Below are 23,869 nucleotides of genomic sequence, written 5' to 3' on the forward strand. Positions count from 1 at the left end.
TTAAAGTATAGTTTTCATCATTTAACATCCAATTAGGCTCGTAGATTTTGTAAAGGAAAAAAGAAAACTGCAAAAATGTAACACCACGGACATCTTGTCAAGCTTAATACCAGTTCCTACTGATTTTTGGCCATGTTGCTGATGATATGGCAGCTTTCAACCATACGGATAGGCAGAGTCCCTCGCGGATTTCTTACATGTCAAATTCCATGGTCATATTCAATCTTTTGTACAACTTGTATTCAATTATCTCCATCTAAAAAACATTATTTTTCGGGCATGTGCTTACACCCGTACACACTTGCACTAGGTCAGCACCGGATCCTATGAGAACCATAAATGAGTAAGGGGTGTCGAACTCAGGACGCATGTTGATTTAAGCATGCATTACATCATGAAGCTCCATGATTGCAGTGTTACATCGATCATATCTTAGTGATCATAAACTTTTGCATTTGATCTGATTTTGAAGCTTCTCAAATTCAATTATCTGTTGTCCTCGCTTTCGAAGCCTGTATGAGTATTATCTTCGAGTTCAATTTGCTAAACACTCTAATCTCAGATCCATTTACACGTGCTCTGCTTTAAGTAATCTTTCAAAACAAATTAAGGTTTTTGATGATTGAGGTGATGCTTAGCTCATTTTTGAGTCCATAGATATATTTCAACCTTTGATTCAAAAGGACATAATAAAATTTATGTCCTAAGTAACTTCTGATTCTTAAACAACTTTACTTAACCAAACTTTTACCTTAGTGAACTCAAAAAGAAATATAAGTTTATGATGAATTAGGAATGGAGAGGTTTCTAAAAGTTGGGAATGTAATTGATATTCACATTGACCAGAGAAAGAAGTGAGAAGCCAATTGGGTTATGTGTCTTTATTGCCACTCTTCCAAATCATGAGTTATTGGGAGGAGTTGTTGAAGCATATCCTTAAGAAAGTGTTGATCCTTTATTTCTAATGGCACAAACAACTAACTAAAAACCTGGTACACTTTGGCACAAACAAGAATTATGTAGAAGCTATCATGAACTGAAGAGGATAAGAGTTCAAAATGGAGGGGGAATAGGAATGAACACCAAAACATTACAAAAGGTAGGAAGTTATCATCATCTATGAAAGTGATTGACAAAGAAAATAGGGAGATACTAGAGCAAATCCTACCTTTCTCCTTGGTGGGGTTCTAATGTTACTTCAAAAAAATAAAAAAACAAAAAAAAAAGCAATCTTGTAGTGACTGAGACATATTCATGCTCATATGTGCTACAGTTGTTATTCCACTTTTTTAGATTCAAATGTGAAACTCAGTCCACTGACTGAAGAACCATGTCGGCGTAGTTCCTTTCGAACTTTTCAAACCCAAAATGCGTACTAATGTAGAACTAGAACCTTAGATACTTGATATACAAAACCAAAAAATAAAAAATCTAGCATGATTGTTACTTAAATTTCCTGATCAAATCCAAATTAGCTCTTTTACTTACAAAGTCAAAAACTCAAAACCCTTTGTAATGGAAGGTGAAGAGTTACTTAACAGTGGCATTTGGGCTTAACCCAATGTAAGAAAAGATCATATAGAGAAGTATATTCACATTGAAGTTGAAATATACTTGAGTACAGAGACTCGAAGTCATTATCAAATATAAGGTAGGTACCTCCAGGCTTCTTCCTCCAGTTAGGAAAATGTCAATGGAGTGGGACTGGAAGTGAGGGACCCACAATGCACTAAACAGACCAATGGAATGGAACTATGTGTGGCACAACCGACCAATGATTATTCATCCCTAACACAAGATATGATATGCCTCAAATCTCCCTCTCCTACCCCAACCTTCAAATAAAAAAATGGTCCATCTTCTTCTGCCACATTTTGCCTTATCCCCCAAAAAAAACGGGTAGAGATTGAAAATTAAATTAAAAAACCCAACACTCTCATTGTTTCTTATGGCTATACATTAAACAAATCTCCAAAATGGGTTCATCATGTTCCTTACTCCTCTCTCATCATCCATTCAGTCTTCCACTCTCTCTCTCTCTCTCTCTCTCTCTCTGCTTATTTGTCCAAAACTCTATACCTTTCCATGGAAGTTATCATTGTAAAGTGACACCAAAACTCACAATCCCCTGAAATAAGTGTGGATTGGTTTTGATGGTTTTATCCTTTTTCATTATTTATATATTTTAGTAATATATTCCTTCTTTCCCTTTTTAAGTTTCTGATATTTGGTGATGTCTGGTGGGGCAAAAAAATTTCTTCCTTCTCTAAACTAATCACAACCTTTGACGTGTATCAAACAAAATAGACTTAGTCGTGCTCCTGTCACTCAGAGCTGTTGAGCACCACCGACTCCATGGTTGGGTAATTGAAGTTTTATAGTCTCTCTCTCTCTCTCTCTGGCTTTGCTTTCTGTGTTGTGGATATGTTCTCTTTATACGCGTGTGTGTGTGTAATGGGTCTAATGGCTGGGGAAGACTACTGTTCTAACTTCTAACAAAAATTGGAGAGTAGCGTGTGGGACCCATCTTCTGACTTCTATTGTTAAGTTTTTCAATTCAGATCTTCTATAGCGCGTTGTTCGTAGCAATTTGAGCGACGTAGACTGAGCCGTGCATACAATAACCACCTTATCCCTGTCCAAACACCTTGCCAGAATGGGAGTAAAGTGATCATTGCACGCGCAACCCAGTCTATACTGCACAGACCACTATGAGCAGCACGCCATACAAGAACTGAATCATTTTCCAATTCAGATTCTCTACGCTACCCGTAACAACCTGAAAGGCGCAGACTGAACCACTCGCGCAAGAGATGCTCAAGTTTCTCTCACTGACTCTTACTGGGTTTTTTGAGTCTTGGAAGTGGACCAGTGTGTATATATGATGTGACATGTGACGAGTCTCCATGTTGTTTTCGAATCTAAAAAGGAGTTTTTTTCATAAAAAAACGCACTTCGTAGCCCTACCAGTTTGGCACTTGTCAATCATTGGGTGTTAATGGTAGACTAGAAAAACCATTTGATGAGGCTCCTCCCATACATGTAGTTTAATGGGTTTCAATTAAGTTTTATGGTTTTAACTCCCATCATAGGAGACAAGAGTGTGAATGCGATGGTTTAAGTTTTTGGAAATTGCAGGGGAGAACTAGAAATTGAGGTCCCAGATGAATGATAGTAACCTTCACATTTTTCTGATTTTTACACTCACAAGAGAGAAAACAAAAGAGCTGAAGAAGTTTTTCTAGGAGTATCACTTGCAATTAATAGTTTTTTTTTTTTTTTTTGCTCATGTCGGTATGCAATGTTCTTTGTTTGGAGCACACGGGGGAGTTGGCTGTGCCCAGACACATGGGGCGGGATGCAGTGACCACTTCGGTCATTAGGGGAGTGGGGTGTTCATTTTGCCCACCCCCATGTGTCTAGGTGCATCCTATGCCCTAAGTGCAAAGAACATTTACCCCTTTTTTAATGTCCTCTTACATAATGAACCGAGAATTTACACTGACATTCTCTTTCCTCAAATAGAATATGGGTTTCCCCCTATTGAACAAATTGGTCCCTTGGCTTCTCATTGGGGTGATTTTTCACTATGGGGTTGTGAAAAACCTGTGTCCATTTCTTTAAAACAATTTCATTGCCACTCTCACCTTTGATTGTATGATTAAAAGGATGGATGTCACCCAAAAATAACTGTTAAAGGGTCTAAGGGTCAACGAAGTCTCTCTCTCTCTCTCTCTCTCTCTCTCTCTCATTGGAAGGCATTCAACCATGGAACTCTAGCTGCTTTAGCTGACTCTGAACATCTTTGAGTCTTGAGAGTAAGCGTGTGACAGTTTTTTTTGCTTCAATAACTGAGTAATTGTTTAATTCCTCAAGTTAATGTCTTATGTTGAAGTCAAAATATTATTTATGTTATTTATTTACTATTTATTTTTAAGGTAGGGGATCGCTGCCAGGTTGCATGGCTCTGCACCAGACCTAGGGAAGGTGTAATGGCCAATGCGACTCAATGAGGCCATTCCTATTGAATGCGCATGCACTCCCATTTGATGTTTACCTTTGATTGTATGATTAAAAGGATGGATGTCCCCCAAAAATAATTGTTAAAAGGGTTTGATATGCTTTTATGGGAGAATGTTCTCTGTGCCGCAGTGCAGGCTGCGTTCAGGCACATGGGCCTGCCACTCAGGGGACAAAGTGATCATTGCACTCACCCCCATGTGCCTGGGCATAGCCGGCGCTGCGGCACAAAGAACAGCGCCCCTTTAGAAGGTTTAAGGGTCAACTCTCTCTCTCTCTCTCTCTCTCTCTCTCTCTCTCTCTCTCACATTGGAACTTTGGCAGCTTTAGCTGACTCTGAACATCTTTGAGCGTTGAAAGTAAGCGTGTGACTGTTTTTTTTTGCTTCAATAATTGAGTAATTTTTTAATTCCTCAAGTTAATGTCTTATGTTGAAGTCAAAATATTATTTATGTTATTTTTTTACTATTTAATTTTAAGGTAGGGGATCGCTGCCAGAGTGCATGGCTCTGCACCAGACCTAGGGAAGATGTAATGGCCAATGCGACTCAATGAGGCCGTTCCTATTGAATGTGCATGCACTCCCATTGACCCCCGCATTGTTGCAAGGGCCATGTGACATGACAGCTTTCTTTTTCCCTTATTTTTATCATAATTAGATGACTTTCTCTTTTTTAATTTTAATTTCTTATAAGAGGGTTGTTTATTGTTGTTCATGAATTTACTTCTCTATTTTTAGTTTTGGTAAAATTTATTTTTGTCATATTTACATCAATTCCAAGTCATTAAAACAGTCCTGTCCCTCCCCTCCAAAAAATAAAAGGGAAAAGGTTCTCTAAGCCGTTAGGGTTAATACACTAGTATCTTTGCTTCTATCTCTCTCCTCCACATATAAATGCTCTCATATGTATAATACCGTTCTATCGCACTTCATTGGTGCACTCCTTTATTCCACTTGGTTAGAGATCCCTCTTCCGAGATAAAAACTAAAATCTAAGCCATTGGTGGAAAGAGAAAGGGGCAACCATTGACCAAATCTCCAAACCATCTGATTAATCAAAGTTCTAGTTGATAAAACTAGACCCAATCAGTAATTAATCAAGAGGGGGTTCCAGCCTGCTTGGTATTTTTTATTTTTGAACCTTTATACTATAAAACCACTAACCCACTTAACTTTATTTACACTGTTCATGGTAAGGTACTTTTCAGTTTTTCAAATTAAATCTTCAAAGCTTAACCTGTACTAGCTAGAATAATAATTTTGGATAAAATTCCCAAAAGTGAAGATCACATGCAATAATCACATGTTAATTCTTAATCCAATAATTGGTCCTATGGATAAGAGTGGCAATTGTACTAGTGAGTTCCACATTTGAGAGATGGACCCATGCAAACATCTTTATATAAAAGGAATTTCATTTATTTTTAGAACCTCTAGAGAATTATCCCAAAAATATAGAATTAGCTGAAACTCTAATTCTAAATTCTGAAATTATTCTATAATTGGTTCTCAAGAATTAAACTAAAGTACTGTGTCATCTTAGATCTTAAACAAATTAAGTTTACGGCGAATTTCCCTTTTCTCCACTTTCAAAATAGGTATTTCACGTTAAAACAAATTGAGCCTAAATATAGTCGGTACTTAGGGACTTAGATTTTAAACTTAGGTACATAGATTGTGAACATATTATGATTATAACGATCAATATTTTCAAGTCCATCAATGGAACAACCTTGATAGATGCATCAAAAATCATTTGTCTGTAATCATGAAATGTGAACGTGACAATATGCTTGACCATTGATGTCTCACACCATAGAAATGAGATTGTTTCAAATATTAAGTGAAGTGATATAAAAAGCCAATGCTTTAATGTAACATTTTATACACAATTGAACTAGAATCAAAAGATCTTACCCTCTCCCCCCTCAAAGAAAAATTGGAATCTAGAAAGATTCATGATCAAATAGTTCGTAAGTCACTTTCTTAAATAAATTAAGTCTATGGCGATTTTCACTTTTGCCAAGTTTCACATACGTATTTTAAAATATCGGTCCTTAAGTACTTAAATTTTTTTTAAAACAAAACTTAGGTACCAAGATTGTCAACATATTATGATTATAAAGATCGATATTTTCAAGTCCTTTAATCGAACAACCTTGATTGATGCATCAAGAATCATTTGTCTATGAACATGGCAACATGCTTGACCATTGATGTCGTATAGAAATAAAATGGTTTCCTCATGAGTATATGTTTGGACCTAAGTCATTGTTACTAGTATTTTACGATTCCATTTTACAAGACAAAGCAATCTTTGTAATCCCTACTAAGTAACTCACTTAAGTTTGTACATAATTAATTGCATTAGCTAAATTTTCATATAAAATTCATTTAAAACCTTGAATTTCAAATACCATTCTCTTAAGGTAGATAAAGACTCAAGAGGAATTGCTAAAGACTTTTTTTTTTTTTTTTTTTTGGATGAATGAAGACTTTTATTTATAATTGACCCAAACCTGCTTTACATTGACCATATCATTAGTTGCTTTAAAGTTAATGCTACCCTTACTGAATTTTCCACAAAGTGGTCTATTTTCAAGAATAAATACAGAGAGAAAATCCAATAAGACAATTTAGCAGTTAAAAAATAGATTTTCTTTCTGCTCTTGGAAATGTTTACTAAGGCATTTGAAAATTTTTATTTATTATGAAATTGGGATTCAGAAACTAAGTACATCTTAGATTGGGATACTTCTCTCTCAATTCATTATTTTTTTTTCCTTTTTTTTCTTCTTTTTATGAAGGAGAGGCAGAAACTGTACAGAACCCAAAATAAAACTTTTTAATCCACAGAAATTGAGAAAATATTGGATGGGTTCTCTCTTTTTGACCACAAGAATTCTCTACAACCACAGAATGGACAGAATCCCTACTGAAATATAATCACAAGGGGTCTAATTTCCAAGGTTCTTGATCAAAAACTACTCTTTGGAACTGATTGAGGGCAGAATCATTGGCTAGTTTCCTGTCATCATCTTCACTACAAATCAAATCCCAATAGTTAAATTCATCCCAGATTGTCATGTTGGTGTATTCAGGCCACTCCAAGCTTGAGAATTGCATGTCTTCAATGAATCCAGATGAGATCCCAGATGAAACAGAAGAGGATGAAGTAGAAGAAGTTGATGAAGAAGGCCCACAATTAGGGACTAGAATCTCATGAGGTTCTATCAAAGGAACTTCATCTGTGCAGAAACTATAATTGTTGTCTGTAGAAAATGGGCTTGTAATGCTCATAATGTTATTTCCTTCTTTTATCTCAGTAATGGCTGGCTGTAAAGATATCTCATTTCCCCTGTTCTGGTCTGCTTCAGAAATGGCAGAAACAGCAAATTCTTGTTCCAGCTGTTGTGGTGTTGGTGATGGTAGTGGTGATGGTGGGGGTAGTGGTGGGGGTAGTACTTCTTGATCAATTGAAGTGGAGATTGGCTTGTGAGTGACAGGATCAATTCCCATCTTCTTTAGTTTCTTCTTGATGTGGGTGTTCCAGTGATTCTTTATCTCATTATCAGTTCTACCAGGGAGATGAGAAGCTATCTTGGACCATCTGCAAAACAGGAAAAAGAGAAAGAAAAAAAAAAAAAGAGGCTTTTTGAGTTCAGCAAAATTGAGGAGTTCAGAGCATGAACATAGTAAATGCTAGCCTGAAATTAATGAGAAAAAAAATGTATTTTTTAAGAGCAAATTTTACAGAATAGAGAGAACCTGTTGCCAAGAGTAGCATGGAGATCAATAACTATTTTTTCTTCAGATTCTGATAACAAACCCCTTTTCAAATCAGGTCTAAGGTAATTGGTCCATCTAAGCCTGCAACTCTTTCCACATCTTAATAAACCTGCAACAATACCCACCATAAACCAATTAAGATTAAGTTAAAAAGAAATTCCCAACACCAATATCCACTCTTTTCTATTTATATTTCACCACTACTCTGTTGACTTGATGATAAAAGATAGAATTTTTAGTCTAAAACAAGCAGAAAGCTCATTTAGGCTTTGGAGAAGAAAACCCAGAAATTTTTTTGACCTGCAAGTTTAGGAACAGCTCTCCAGCAGCATTGGCCATTGCTGAGGATGAAGTTGATGAGCTTCTTGTCTTCCTCAGTTGTCCATGGCCCCTTCTTCAACCCTACTTTGTCACAGCAAGGTTGTCTTCCCATCTGATCACAACAAATCCAAAACCCAAGCCCAGAGAATTGAGAGAACAGAGATAGAGCGAGAGAGAGAGAGAGAGAGAGAAAGACACAGGGAACGAGAATAGATAACTGGAGGAAATGGAGGGGCACCACCTTGATTTATAAAGAAAATTCATGTACACGTGTCAAACAGGGGACAACGCGTACTACAGCAATGTTTTTTTTTTTTTTTTTTTGGAAAACTCCACCTCATCCGCTGTCTTTACGTGACTTTTAAGCGTTAAGATTATGAGATACTCTTTCCCTTCCCTACACCGTCAGTAGACACTCTAGAATCCCCACTTAATACCCAAAAAATCATTAATAATTTCTTATTTATGGTGTTTATACTTTATACCATATGTGGGTCCTTATGAGATTGCTCATATCAAGATTCTCTATGATCAGATCATGAAGACCTTCTATCTCAACTATGATAAGGTGATGCTGATCAGATGGCTGAGAAAGTATCATCAGGTTGTTGTTGTTACAATGTCAAGTACCCAAGAAATCCTTCTCTTTTTTTTTTCTTTTTTGGAATGCTTTAATTTCTTTTTTCCTTTTTGGAATGCTTTAATTTTTTTTTTTCCCTTAAATAGGGAGGTACTCTTGGGCTTGTGTTGATGATAGAATTCCTGGATTTCTTCAGCCTAGCTATTCATGTCATTTGGATTTTGTTTTGAAAGATTTTCACAGGAAACTGATTTCTCGGGATAGTATAAATTATTTCCTAAAATACCTTAAATCTTTAAAGAAATCAGAACTATTAAATGTGTGAAGATAGAAAATCTTTTCTGATTTTTACCCATTTAATGAGTTCTCATCAATCCTAGATGGGAATGTGATTTCTATTGGTTTCACTCAAAAGTCTGTGCTGTGTTTGAAACCATCCTCACAAGTGGCAGTTTAGAGTTGAGACTCGTCTGAGGTGGCATGGACATAGGGTGTCAATTGTCCAGTTCTGGGCTATCGGTTTGTTTCCTTAACGGTTCCAACTCTAAGGGGTCCAGGATCATAAATACGTTAATCAGTTTCAAACTTAAGATCTCGAACCATTAACTAATGGGTGAGCCAGTTCCGGTTCCTAAACGGTTCCAAGCAGTCCAAAAGTAACAAATAAAACTCCCTAACACATGCTGCATATATTTAATGATATTACAAGAAGACACTAATTTCAATCACATGACATATGCTTCATTTTTTCTTCAAATCAAAGAACTGAGTCTATATTACCTCTTATTTTGTATTAATTAATAAGTAGGAACACCACTACCCTTAGAAATTAGGATCATTTTAAGGTATGTTCTTAAGTTAGCATTCCCAAATGGACCTTTAAAGTTACAGTAAAATCATTGGTAAAATAGTATATGAGACAAAAGGTACAAGCCATTACCAAAAAACAAATTGTACCAGGCAAAATTGGAAGACTAAAAAATTGAGGGTTTAACCTTAGCTTTCATGACCTTGAATCCTAAAAATTATATAATATAAAGGATTAGGATGTGAATTTGTTCTAGTTCTATCGGTTCCTAATTGGTAGATCTAGAACCAAATCAGTAACTTATTGATAGATCCAGAATCGGACCAATAAGCTATTGGGTGGCCGATTTTGGTCCGGTTCTGATCCAAAATTGACACCCTTACATGAACATGTGTATTGGAGGTCTTTGAATGCTCTAGTTCAGAGAAGTGATTTATTTCATATTGAAAGAACTAAAAGAGCCAGAGGTATGCCGAAAATAACCATAGAAGTGGTGAGAAGAGACACATATAGTTTTTTTTTGGATAAAGCACACATGTATAGCTTAGGATTGGAATCTTGTATGACTTTATTACCTACTTTTATTTCAATAAGGGTAAATATTATCATTTCACATTTATACTGGAGAAATAAGCATGACAATGACATAATGAGAAGTCCAAAAAGAATAATCAAAAACCGTACTTAATGCATGAAGCTCCCACTGAAAATATACCTATATAAAGGTGTCATTTATATGTGTTGTATACATGTTTTCGTTGTCTATGAAATCTATCTTTTCTTCTTCTTTTTTTCCCCCTCTCACTTCTTTTACGTGATTATGTTCATTGCTAGCAAACGATCCTAATTCTTTTATGAGGCATTATCAATGAATCTATATGTATGGGAGAATTGTCCAAAAAAAAATATGTATGGGAGAGAGAGTACATAAAATTAAATGCCGCCCTTCATTCATATTGCTTCGTGATAAATGCTCCAAATGATCTATTTGGAAAACTTTGTCCACTTTAGCAAGCACTGTTTATCTAAGAAAACTCAATACTAGTCGAGGGTTGTTATTCATAAAACAAAATTATAAATGATTAAGATCATGATTGGGAAGATGAGGACCAAGAGGCTCGGACCTGAAACCTCCTGGTAGGATGGGCTTTATCACACCACTCTCAACTAACTGCCTAGCACAGTTGTCCTCAATTCTCTAGGATTGTTTACCAAAACTATTACGTGGTCTCAATTGGGAGAGTCCTAAGTTCCCATATTTGAGTTGATTTATTTCTCTTTTGGTTGAGATTGGATCAATCTCTCCTTTATTTTATTTGATTTTTCTTTCCTTATCTCAAAGGATTCAATCCCATCTCTTGTATTCTTAAATAAACTCTTCACATGTGATAATAAAATGATTCCATTCATTCTCAAATTCTATATGGTATCAGAACAAACTCAACAAGTTTCTCTATGGTCTTAAACAGGTATTCCGAAATTTATTCGCGACTCTCACCCGGACACTTACCGATGTAGGCTATCACCAATCCTTGGCTGATGATTCTCTCTTCACCCATTCAGCTGGCACTAGTTACACTGCAATGCTTGTATATATCGATGACATTTATCATGTACTGCCAAGTGACAAATAGTGAAGTGTTATGCTTCACTAGGCATAGTGACACCTAGAATTGAAGGACCCTTTTAAGAAAGGTACTAGACATAGTGACACCTAGAAGGACCTTTTTAAGAAACGTGTGACGGTATATTTTTGTTGTTAAAAAAATTTAGCAAAATTATGGTGGTTGTATATGGTTTGAAGGCTGCCAAGGGCATTAGTCTTGATGATGTGGTAGTGTTATCGTATGCTAGCAATGTGATTAAAAAGAAGTTTCTAGTACATATATTTCATATTTGGGACAGTCCATAGCATAAAAGACGCTCGACTTCAATTCCAATCAACATCAATTACTATAATTTATTTTGAAGTCGGTCATGAATGTTATTTGATCTTCTTTTTTTTATATTTTTTTCCTCTTTTAATCAATAAAATGACAAAAAAATCAATAAAATTTACCTCTTGTAAGATCTACAAGTCTCTTTGAATAAAAAAATTCTTAAAAAATTAGATCTGAGAAAATATTTGTTTCTTCTTCTTGATTTTATTTACTAAGCTTCGAATCAATTCCTATCGATTCCAATCTAATTCAATCCCAAGTCAGATTCCGAGTTTTTAAACCCTATTTATGCTGCTTCTAGACATATTGACTAGCTGATAAGGAGGATATTTTGCTTGGAGACTTAAATGGAGATTTCTATGACTATGTGAAAAATTGGAGCCTTCAATCATCCATGGTTTTAGTTAATGGTATCAGTATCTGTATCGGTCTTAGTCAATATTTATAGCAATAAATAATTATTTAAATTGGTTTGCATCAATCCAATTCAAGATTTAAAAAAAAAAAAAACTCACTTTTTGATTAAAAATAAAAACTAAATCACTTTTTGATTGTATCAGTCGATACTTACCAATGTTGTATCGAATATTGATACTTACAATACTATAAAAATCGAAACTACCCTTCCCTTTGGCCATTCAATACTACCAATGTTGAAATGTTGAGAATAATAAATGTATAGTATTATTTTGGTTAAATTCACTGTTCTTAATGTCTTCATATACTCGAGGAAGGAACTATCTCCACCTAATACCTTAAGGTTTCAATGGTGAAAGAACATCAGCGAATGAAAAATAGAACCATACATAGGGAAATATACATTAATTATTTAGTGTTTATATGATCACAAATAGAGACATCTCTACCTTTAAGATGAACCAACCCATGTTTTAAAGTGGCCATAGTGTAAAAGATTATGACTGATGACGTAGGGATGATATTGATTACTAGTACTAGGACGTGTGATCATCTGACTTTTGTTAAGATTCCATTCCCATTGGAGCATGTGAAAGGGGATACTACTTTCAACTAATCAACTATTAAGACAACTAGACAAGTGACACAAGGACAGTTTTACAATTGACACAGTTTTGGCTTCACCCCACTTGCGGGGAGTTTGTGATGGGAGATGGGCTATCATACATAACCTGCTCCCAAAATCTTGGCAGTTATGACAGTTAATGAAACCGTTGAAATAGAGAGTACTATATTTCTTAAGGATCAGTCCTCCTAAGGTCAAAACGTGTGGCACCCACTTGACACCAACTGACCCACACCCACCAATCACTTTTCTCCTGTCCTATTTCTATGATTATCAGAATTTGTTATTATTTTCTCTGTTTTTTTTTTCCCACCATCCAGACAAACACCTTTTTTTTTTGGTAGAAACATGTAAACTGTATTAGGATTAAATTGTAATATACATGGATGGAGTGGAACATAACTTCTGGATCTACGGATCAGAATTTGGCTACACTGTTGTACATGTTACCAACAATGTCTTTCTTGTCAGGGAGTCAGTAACACTGTTAACATCCCTTGGAACATATGAAACGACCAAGAAGTATAATAGGATGATAAAGGGAGTATATCATCCAATACAAGTTTTATTTCTAACGGTGGATTACACACCCCATGTTGGAGATAAGACACAAAGTTTTTATGATCCGACTTCACCAGCAAATGCACATATCCTTCAAAAATACTTTCTAACGGCGTCAAACAAATAGACATGGCTTCACCAACTATAATCGTTGTGAAAGAGCATGGCATAGAGACAGCAAGAAGAGAAGCCCCCATAGAATTCCTAAAATAAATCCAAGACTTCCTTTGCCCATTCCTTGGCAAAAACTTGTATCACAATTCACCTTGGTATATCTTGGTGGTGGTGATAGTGTCCATTCTAAATCGTGTGAAGGAAGATAGCAATCCAAAATAGAACCAGTAGTGAAAGTTGGTAACACAGTATCATTTAGGAATTCTCACTGAGCTTTAGTTGCTACAGGAATAACTTTCTCAGACCGCCATTCTTTTCGCCCAAAAACAGTGATTGCAATGTGCAATCTATATATACCAAAGTAAAAATGAGCAAAGAGATATAAGTTAATGCTTTTGTTTCTTGCAAAAGACAGAAAATGAACTCTAATTCATCAAAAAACCTAAAATATGTTGATCTCCTGATGAAGAAGAAATATATCCCAAACCATTACCAAACAAACTGCCTTTGCAAAACTGCAATCAACAAGAATATGGAAAATAGTTTCCTCACCTCCACAATGACTACATAGTGGATCAACAAGAATATGGTTTTAGTGTTGGATATGGTATAGGCATGAATCGGTTGTATCAGACAAGTTTACCTTTGGTTTTCTTTAAATAATAATTTTTTTTACTATTTTACCCCTTGTTCATACTGTTTCACTAATACAGTATTGACCAGGTATTAATATCGATCACTTTCAAAACAGTGCAATATCAGTCGTATCGGACGATCTGATACTGATACCTCAAACCATGGTGAGGAGCAGGCATGAACAAGTATTGATGGAATCATGGATTTAGTGCATAGTATCGAATTGCATATTGTCCACCCGGAAACTACTACGATACCATTACGAATCAGCATGGATTGGTCCATATTGGACAGTTTTGCCCCTGATTTTTCTAAAAATCAATTTTTTTTACAGTTTTACCCCTGATTCATATTGTTCCACCGACACAAGATCAAGTAGGTATTGGGATCGATGGTTAGCGATATCGATACGGGTGATCTGATACTAGTACCTCAAACCATGATTAGAATAGGTACATGTATCAGTCTTGGTCTCGGATGACATTAATTTTGATATTGATACTGATACAAATTGGTTGTATCGAATTGGATCAGATAGTTTTGCCCCTCAAAATACTGATACCATGATTTTTTACACCATTTTACTCTTCTCTGTTTTGATACCACTAATACAATATTAGTTAGACATTCGATACCTCTACCATCAACGACTCCAAATGAGTCGAATCGGAATTGACTTTGGCTCAGATTGACCAATCAGACCGATCTGACCCCGAGTTGTAAAACCTGCTGATAATTGATTAGTTTAAGGATCTGGTCAAAGCAATCACTATTTGGGCCGTGAGATAAAATGTCAAAAGTGGGACCCATTTAGTGGTGGGTGCCACCAATATATATTCCCAATGTTGGCATGAGAGTGTGAGGGACCTTTGTCACTCACATTTGGACAAAAATGCTTTTCAAGTGGAAAACTGGAAAGAGATTGGTATGGAATATGGATGGGATATAAATAATAAAAATAAATGACATAATATTGAGGCAATGCTGACACCAACTAAAAAACTAAAATCCTCCAGTAGTCCATGACTCTCTACTTTCTCTCAATCTCAGTTAATTACCATCATCAAATTATGTTTGAATAAGCTGTGATTCTTAAGTTTCTTACATGGGCCACCTCCACCTTAACATTGAGTTCTTAATGGTGCAAGGATGAGTTCAGTCTCTAGCTTAAACCCTTATTGATTTTCTATGATCATTAAAAGTGGCTTAGTGTGACTTCAGAGATGATAAATAATGCTAATTAGGAGAGGGTTCTCTACACTGTTCAAGGTATCAGTATCGTTGGTATCCGATGTCGATATGATAACGATTCCGTAGTAAGGGGGTAAAATGATCTAAAAAACCAAGGTATCGGCATTTTGAGGGGGATAAAATGATCCAATCAAGCTCAATATGGCTGATCTATATCTGTATCGGTCGATATCGACTAAGATCGATACAAATACTAATACAGATGCCTTAGACTCTAGTTTTCTAAGCAAGCGGCATAGGAAAGCACATCATTGAGGTTCGCCAATATAGTGAGGTCATTTCATTTGAGGAGGAGAGAGATAAGCATAGAGATGCTAGCGTGTCGTGTCTGAGTGGCATGAAGAATATTTTTCTATAATATTATTATAAGTAAGGCAACAGATTCTGCCCACGACCATGTATGGTACACAGGCATACAGAGAACCGTCGGATGGGTGAGAGTGGGTGCACTGTGCACCCTCATTTCCCATCCAGCAGTTTTGCACGCTCACCCTATAAATAATTAGAAAGTGCTTAGGGAAACAATTCTTGATTCTTATTTTCTCATCATTCCATAAGATAGGAGGAGGCCATAGCTAGGTATGATCCTCCTTAATTAACCCCAAATGCAATACACATTTTAGATACACAAATTACCACATAAAATGGAGTTTTGTAAATCCCATGTTTTAGGACATGTGAATGAAAAGTAAATGATTTTTAAGATGAAACCATCAAACGAAGATAAAAAAATGTAATCATTTCTTTTTTTTTTGATAACAAGAAGCTTTACTAATAATCATGTGAGGGGCCAATGTAATCATTTCTGATGTCTAAAAAACGTCCTATTATAAATTTGGGAAAAAGATTGTCATGGCGCTAGTGTACAGATTATACGCACACCCTCTTATATCCCCACAACACACACACACACACACACACACACACACACACACTCTCTCTCTCTCTCTCTCTCTCTCTCTCTCTCTCCATTAAAAAACCCTTATTGAATAATTTGATTTCCCACCCCTTCATTGGTGAGAATCTGCATTCTGGCATCATAGAGATCCTTCTTCCTTTAAGTTTTGCATGCACTCTAATAACAAACAGTTACACTGGAAATTATAAGAGATTATTAGGTTATAAGGAATTAATAAAAATGAGCAACCCAGTGCACAGTGCCAATTATGTAAATATTCCTCAGCATTACTCTCGGTTTAATTGAATAATTTGTATTATAATCAATTGAAATTGCTAGATAGGGCTATAATGGAAAAAGTTTCTTAGAAGAATAATGATCATCCCAGGTGAAGTGGAATCCCTTGATCATGAGGCATTATAGTAGTGGGATTGGCATTATTATGAAGGGCGAACTATTTTCAATTTCGTCTAATAAAAGTAGAGTAATAATGATTCTAGATATGTGTATTTTTCCTTCACTTATGGTAGAGGAAAACTTTCTCTTCAAAATAAATCTAATATTTTAAACAAAAATCAAAACATTATATTGACATATGAAGTATTCAGATAAATTTAACTCAAAATTAGATAATGACTTGTTTGACCATGTGCATAGACTTAGGGTTCCGTAGAACACTTCCACACAGTGAAAGAATTGTCGGTATGGGAATATGAGAATGGTTTCTCATACAATGTATGAAACCCCCCCCCCCCCCCTCGTTAGCTAAAAATCAAATGAACTTATTAATTGCTAACTATGTCTCTTTCTAAGTTGTTAGAATTTTGTTCTTTAGAGAGCATTTCATTAAAACCAGCCTTGAAAGATTAGAATTGGAAGCTCACGGATGCAGAGCCGTGAAACATAAAATCAAAAAGAGCCAAATTGTCACTATTGATAGATAAAGCCACTTATACACATTTCCTATATGACAATTCAAAAGGACAATTATACCCCCGAAAAAATTCATGAGGACAAAATTAATATGGATAATGACATTCTTTCCAAATCATACGGTTTAAAGAAAAAGACTAGACAAGAAATTAATAGTTAGGGGAAAAGAACACTGGCCGAGAGTGTGGCCTACGCCAGCACTCCCATGAGTTTATCTCTCTCCTCCCCATATGAAAAGACATCTTTGCCCCTTTGTTTTGAGGAGGAGAGAGATAGACACATGGGAGTGCTGGCATAGGCCACACTCCCGGACAAAAAACTACTTCCCTAATAGTTAATAACATAATAATTTCTAAAAAATATTTGAGTTTTTTTTTTTTTTTTGGGGGGGGGTTTGGGGATTGAACCCTTTTTATATGAGATCTATCTCATAGACCCTTTTTTTTTTTTTTATAGATATCTCATAGACCTATAGTGGTGGAATAAGTATATATATATAAAGGTTACCAATGTCAAATATCTCAAATAGACCTTGTTTATTAGTGAAAATTAATAATCATTTTCAACCATTTTTACTTTTATTATCTTTATCTTATCATTTACTAACACTTGAGGTAGATTGATCATTGATTTGCAAATGTTTACATCTCCATCAATTTTTGGATTTTTCATAACTTTGTAATTAAAGATTATAAATTAACATAACATGTAACAAATTATTTCCTACTATTTCTTATAGACTACAAAGATTATGAAGTAGGAGATAAATGATGGTGTCTCATGCATCATAATCAATAGCCCTTTTCCAACTAGAGAGGATACATTACCAAAGTAGTGTCCTATACAAATTTCTCGAGAGGTCATCCATCCTAGTTCAACGAAAAAACATAAACTTGATCTCGAAAAAATATGGTTGAATAAGAAACATGCACCATTGGCCTTGAGACGGCACTCTACATTGGCATCAGAAGATTAAAAATATATTATAAGGACTATAGGCAAACACGGCCGCAATGTCTTCCATCTTATCCTTAAGAGAATAAAGAAATGAATCAAATAAGGAATTGTCACTTAAATTAGAATCTAAGACCTTAAATTAGAATCTAAGACCCACAAAAACAAAAAATGATTTCACAACTGTCCATTGAGGATCAATCAAACCATTAGTCTTTTTTTTTTTTTTTTGTTAGAAATATTTGGGCTTCTTTGGGCTTCTTCACATATAAAAGTCAGTCAAACAGGAAATATGAGTTCTATCGTTTGTTGTTTTCGAAAGAAACCGAAAAAAAAAAAAAACTATGGAGCTAATGTGACCCATGGGGAGATCATTGATCAACAAACACTGCTCCACATAGCAAACCTTGACCCGAGTCTTCCCCTTAAAATACCATACCATACCAAAAGTCTTTCTCTCCTCTCCCCACCTTATCTTTTTCTTCACACGCATTTGTTTGTCACTTATTGTATTAAAGATGCATTGACTTCCCTTTTAGCTTGCTTTGTCTTTGAATGTGTTTAGCTACCAACCATGGTTGTCCCACTTGGTGAGGCATGGAGGTTGGACTCTCTCAAGTTAGAAGTTTTGCTTATGTAATTAGTTTTCACTTGTTGACCTGCTACCAGTGTAGTCTGCATGAGAAGTTTTATATTAATGGGATTCTATTTATGTTATCCTTTCCAAATGGAAAAACAAAAGTATTTCTAAATCTATGAGATCTGATAGTTTGGTAGAAAAAAATAGGACTAAGTTTCCTTTCACCCATAGAGGACGTTTCACCCATCATTCTAGGGTTTTGGTATGTTTCAAAATACCCTCCCGATATCTATTCACGCCCTCTCCCGTCCCACAGTGAATGGGATCTCATTCATCGTGGATGGAGGGAAACTAGATCTAGAAATATATATAAACCTTTCTACCACACTATCTATTAATTTTTATGAGTAAGGGTTCTCTAAGTGCCAACGTATCCGACACCCTCTCACAGAGAATGATAGAATCACTTTTTTAAGAAAGAAAAAATAAATAAATAAAAAGAGAAAAAGAATGTTGTTTGGTCATATGGTCACTATACCAATGGCTGGGCCAATGACAGTGCACGCATAGGCATCGACTAGCAAGGGCAGAATGATCTTTTCGCATGCCCATGTGAAAGGGCATAGGGCATAGAAAATTTGGCAGCTCAAAGATACTATCCATATTTTTGTTGTATTGTATATTGTTTACACCTATGCTTTGTATATCTTTCTAAAGATATACTATTACAGTCTACTTGGTGGTGTTTCATATGCCCTCTCACAAGGCACCATGAAATGACGCCTCTGCTCTTGGGTAGATATCCAGGCGTGCTCTCCTATTGGCCCAGATGCTTGTGTAGAGACCATACGACCAAGTAGAGATCTCTTTCCCTTATAAAATATAGATGTAATACATATGTATCTTCGTATATGTACAAATAAATTAAATATAAATATAAATAATTTATATGCTCTAGAAAAAAAAAAAAAATTTCATATGACATATAATTAGTCAATCATAAAAATAAACATGTTTTATTTGAGTGATTAAATATATTCATGGATACAAAATATTCTTGGGATGTAACAAAGTGAGAAGTAGCATTTATTTTCTCAAGCTATCATAAATGTTTTTATTAAGTTAATTGCCAACATATGAATTTATTAACAAACCCTAATTTCTTCTCATTAAAAGTAATTATATCTTCCAAGTCATGGCTGCCCAAATAAAAACATTTCAGTTTTTAGGTACAATTTTGGCAGTTAGATACAATATGTTGAAGCATAGAGTTGTTCAATAAAACCCAATCAGTACTTTCCATAACAATTTATGAGGTTATCTCTAAACTTACTAGTGTTGTTTGACTAAAACCATTATAAAACCAAGTTTATTAACCTAACACAAAACAGCTTTGTTCAAATATCTTGTTAATTCAAGAAATTGTGCACTTTTTTGAGGAAAAAATGCCAGCATATACTAATATGGGTCTCAAGTTAAGACCTTCAAAAGGACTTGTGATAAGTTGAAATAGGGTTTTTTTTAGGAACTTTAACTCAAATCTTCCTTTTTCCTTGATAAATTTCATCATGCATTGCATCACCTCAGTCTTCTACACCAATTTTTATTAATGTCCAAACTTTGAACCTTTTTCTACATTAATGGAATCTCAAGAGTCAAGCTCTTTTATTTCTCACCATTTGTTTCCACTCAAGGACCAAGAAAATTTGAATTGGGCCCACACAGAAAATGGAAAGGACCCAGTGATTTGGGCCTACACAGAAATTTTGATTTGGGTCCACACACAATTGGGATTTAATGTGGAACCTCAAGATTCCACCTAAATTAAGTTATTTCCTATGACTAAATATTAAGTAACTTTAAAGTCACTGAGCTACAACCATTGTTTAGTATTAAATGGAACCTCTTGTTTGTTTTCACCTTCACCTGTTGAAAATTGTTGATTAATCAGAACAATCTACTCCTTAATCAGAAATTATTACTTCCTTGTGCTCTAATACTACTTTATGTGCAAGGATATTTTACCTATATTATTCAGGGGAAAAAGATCTCTACTTGGTGGTGTTTCCTATGCCCTCTCACAGGGTACCGTGAAATGATGCCTCTGCCCCTTGGGGCTGGGTAGATACTTAGGCATGCTCCCCCATTGGCCTAGACCCTTGTGTAGAGACCATACGATCAAATAGAGATCTCTTGTCCAATATTCAAATTCACACACAAGATTAACATTTAAAGCTAAACAAAGTTATTTTGGTTTCCAATCTGTTGGGTCCATGTACAAGATTTCATAATCATACACAGGGAAATTAAGAGTGGTTCTCAATATTGGGTTGGGCCAACCTAAGCCCAAGATAGTCAATCTGTACATTGAGTCTTGACCTGCGTCCTTTCCCTGTTTAAAATCTATATTTTTAGGTGGGCCACCAACCTAAGGTAAGCTTTAAACCATTGTCTCTTTCTTCAAGCCCAACCTTCTAAAATATTGAGCCTCAATAACAAGCCCTGGTGCAACGGTAAAGGTTGCTCCATTGTGACTAGGTGGTCTCGGGTTTGAGCCTGGAAACAGCCTCTTTGCAAAAGCAGAGTTAAGGCTGCATACGTTATGACCCTCCCTAGTCACCGTAGTGGCGGGAGCGTTATAAAATAAGAAATGTAAACAAAAAGGGCAATATCAAAAAGGGTAGGGGTGTCAACTAGTCAGGCACGATCAGTTTCAATCGGACATAATCAGGCACCACCAATTTATGGCCGTGCATCGTTTCTGCCCATTTAGGTAATTGGGCCTTGTAGGTCAGGGGCATAGACATGTTTCTATTCGGTCGGTGTATTAATGATCCATAAGGCTCAAGGTAATCAAGTTAATCTGGCAATAGTCGGGCTTATTGACAAATAGGGTTATAAATAGTCTTTAAACAAGCCATAAACAAGCAATATAGGCTTAAACGGATCATAAATGAGCGATTATCGATCGATCACAGTATGCGGTGATTATTAATCAGTCAATGCTTAAGTCCAACACGTTTAATAATAGATCAGATCAGACTCTGATTTCAACCGTTGGATTCAGATCGGACCTACCAATGCGGGTCAACTTTTGACACCCTTTAGACTAAAACGCCAACTCCACCGTCTCTTCCCGCATCCAATTTGAGCCAACGAAGAAGTGAAGTACCGAAGTCATGTCGTTGAGCTCCATCGGTCTGCCATTAGATCCAGCGACCATTCTGCCACGTGCCTGGATTGGAACTCAAGATCCATTGACGACTTTGGACCTCTGACACATGGTAGTATTTTTCGAAATGCCTTACGACAGAATCGACCATATTACCAGAAAACGAACCGAGGTGGCAATTTGTTCTTGAAGGTTTCAGACAGCCGCCAGACGTGGCTTCGGTGGCTCCGTGTCTTCCTTACTGGACTGTCCCTTCGTCTGAAAGCTAGGGTTAGGGTTTTTCTGCATTCGATCGATTCTTCTCTCTCACAGCCGTTTTTGGATTCAAGTTTGGTTACTATGGCGGGGCTGTGGGAGACCTTTCTCAATTGGCTCCGGAGGTACTTCCTTATTTTAATATCCTGTTTTCTTCCTTTGGTTTAGAGTTGCTTGCTATTCTTTTATTCTACTCAGCTGATATAGAAACATCTATCGAGTTATTTCTAAGCTTAGCCTAGAGTATAGAGTTGTGGAAGGACTGTTTTGACATTTTTATTTCCTTCTGTTACTTGGCTCAGATGTGTTCATACTGACACTCCTCAATTATATGTTCATTGAAATCCCAAAAGTAAGATAATTTTAGGTTGATCTTCTTGCTGGGAATCAGTAGCCATTTTGGGGTTGGATGTGGACGGCCATGTAGATCAATCTGATACTGAACTGTAGACAGCTCAGACCCAGCGAAAGCAGGTTGATTTTCAGATTGGAACACCACCTCGTAGATTGGGTAAGGGTAGAGTCACTGCTGTTCTAATATGGGATTAGATTGAGCTAGTTGGGATTATTTTTTTTATCCACCCTCAAACCCACAAACAACAACCCCCCCCCCCCCCCCCCCCCCCCCCCCAACCCCCCCAAAAAAACAAACCAAAACAAAAAAAAAAAAAAAAAAAAAAAACCAAAAATTCCCAAAAAAAAAAAAAAAAAAAAAAAAAACAACCACCCCCCCCCCCAAAAAAAAAAATAAACAAAAAAAAAACAAAAAAAAAAAACAAAAAATCAAAAAAAAAAAAAAAAAAAAAAAAACAAAAAAAAAAAAAAAAACCCCAACACAAACTATATAACTTTCAAAAAAAAAAAAAAAAAAAAACACCCCCCCCCCCCCAAAAAACCACTAACCCCACACCAAAATTCAAATTAAAACCCACCCACCACAAACTCTACCCCCACAAAAAACCCATCCCCTCCACCACCCCCACCCCCCCACAAATCTTCACCCCCCCCCCCCCCCCCCCCCCCTCCCCCCCCCCCCCCCCCCCCAAACCCTCTAAAAAACCCCCCCCCCCCTCACCCCTAACAATTACCTCCCCACATACAACAAAACAATCTCCCCCCCCCTTCACTTCCCCCCCCCCCTCCTTTCCCCCCCATATATTTCTCAAAAATCATTCTTCTTCCTATTAAATTCTTTTTTCTTTTATTTTTAAACATAATTTTTTCTTCAATAATATTCTTCTCTAACTCACCCCTCTCCTCTTCAAACAAAAAACACTCCCCTCCCCCCCCTTCCACCTCTACCCCCCCCCCCCCCCTCCTCCCCCCCCCCACAACCCCCCTTCCCACAAAAAAAAAAAAAAACAAATAATCAAAAATAATTTTCAAAAAAACATAAAATAAAAATAAAAAAAAAAAAAAATAAAATTACATAAAAAATTTTTAAACAAAAACATACTTATTAACTTCATATTCCCCCCCCTTCCCCCTCCTTTTACCAACACAACTACTCTCTTCCTCTCCCTCTCCCCCCCTCCCACCTTCCCCCTCCTTTTTCTCCCTCCCATCCCTCCCCCCTTACTCCTCCTCCTCCTCCTATTAATATTCTTTAATCCTCCTTTTTCTTTTTTCTTTTTCTTTCTCTTCTCTTCTCCTCCCTCTTTTCTTCTCTCCTCCTTTTAAAAAATATCTCTTTTACCCTCTCTTTAATTTATTCCTTTTTCCTAAAATTTCTCAAAAATAACTTCTCTTCTCCTAAAAAAAAAAACATTCTTTCTTATATATTTTAAAATAAATCTTTTCTCACACCCACAAAAAAATCTCAAAACTCCTCCTATCTACACATACTAAATAAAAAAAAAAAATTCTTCCCCCTCCTCACTAAATATAATATACAATCTACCTCCCTTTCTTCCTCAATCACAAATCCCATTTTCCTAAAAACTAAAAATCATAAAATTTTTCTTAAAAAACATAAATATTTTAAAATAAAATTTTTCTTATCAATTTTAACTTA

At 36.0% G+C, this 23,869-nt stretch overlaps 2 protein-coding genes across 3 annotated transcripts in view; one reads left to right on the forward strand and one right to left on the reverse strand.

Annotated features, from left to right (window-relative positions):
* Positions 1-6,876: 6,876 nt before the first annotated feature.
* On the reverse strand, positions 6,877-8,351 carry LOC122645604 (transcription factor MYB20-like). Of its 2 annotated transcripts, XM_043838916.1 has the most exons (4): positions 8,111-8,351; positions 7,790-7,919; positions 7,488-7,631; positions 6,877-7,445 (listed from the first exon to the last, which is right to left on the reverse strand). In XM_043838916.1, the coding sequence occupies exons 1-4, from the start codon at positions 8,241-8,243 to the stop codon at positions 6,968-6,970; spliced, it is 885 nt and encodes a 294-aa protein (XP_043694851.1). In that variant the 5' UTR covers positions 8,244-8,351; the 3' UTR covers positions 6,877-6,967. The 2 variants fall into 2 exon arrangements, with proteins under 2 accessions (XP_043694851.1, XP_043694850.1); XM_043838915.1 differs by having other exon boundaries at positions 6,877-7,631; positions 8,111-8,350.
* A 14,113-nt stretch (positions 8,352-22,464) lies between these two features.
* Positions 22,465-23,869, forward strand: part of LOC122645312 (basic proline-rich protein-like) — a gene marked incomplete at its 5' end in the record, with an annotated part of 8,461 nt that continues 7,056 nt past the window's right edge. The window contains 2 exons of the mRNA XM_043838627.1: positions 22,465-22,497; positions 22,817-22,899. Of these exons, the coding sequence (XP_043694562.1) occupies positions 22,465-22,497; positions 22,817-22,899 (116 nt within the window). The remainder of the gene's footprint in view (positions 22,498-22,816; positions 22,900-23,869) is intronic.

The sequence above is a fragment of the Telopea speciosissima genome, chromosome 11 (assembly GCF_018873765.1).
Source record: "Telopea speciosissima isolate NSW1024214 ecotype Mountain lineage chromosome 11, Tspe_v1, whole genome shotgun sequence".
Classification (NCBI taxonomy): Eukaryota; Viridiplantae; Streptophyta; class Magnoliopsida; order Proteales; family Proteaceae; genus Telopea; species Telopea speciosissima.

Coding starts and splice junctions, on each gene's coding strand:
- LOC122645604 (XM_043838915.1), bottom strand. CDS start 8,243: ATGGGAAGACAACCTTGCTGTGACAAAGTAGGGTTGAAGAAGGGGCCA. Junction 7,920..8,110: donor AGCTGTTCCTAAACTTGCAG/GTCAAAAAAATT, acceptor GTATTGTTGCAG/GTTTATTAAGATGTGGAAAG. Junction 7,632..7,789: donor CATGCTACTCTTGGCAACAG/GTTCTCTCTATT, acceptor CCTGTTTTGCAG/ATGGTCCAAGATAGCTTCTC.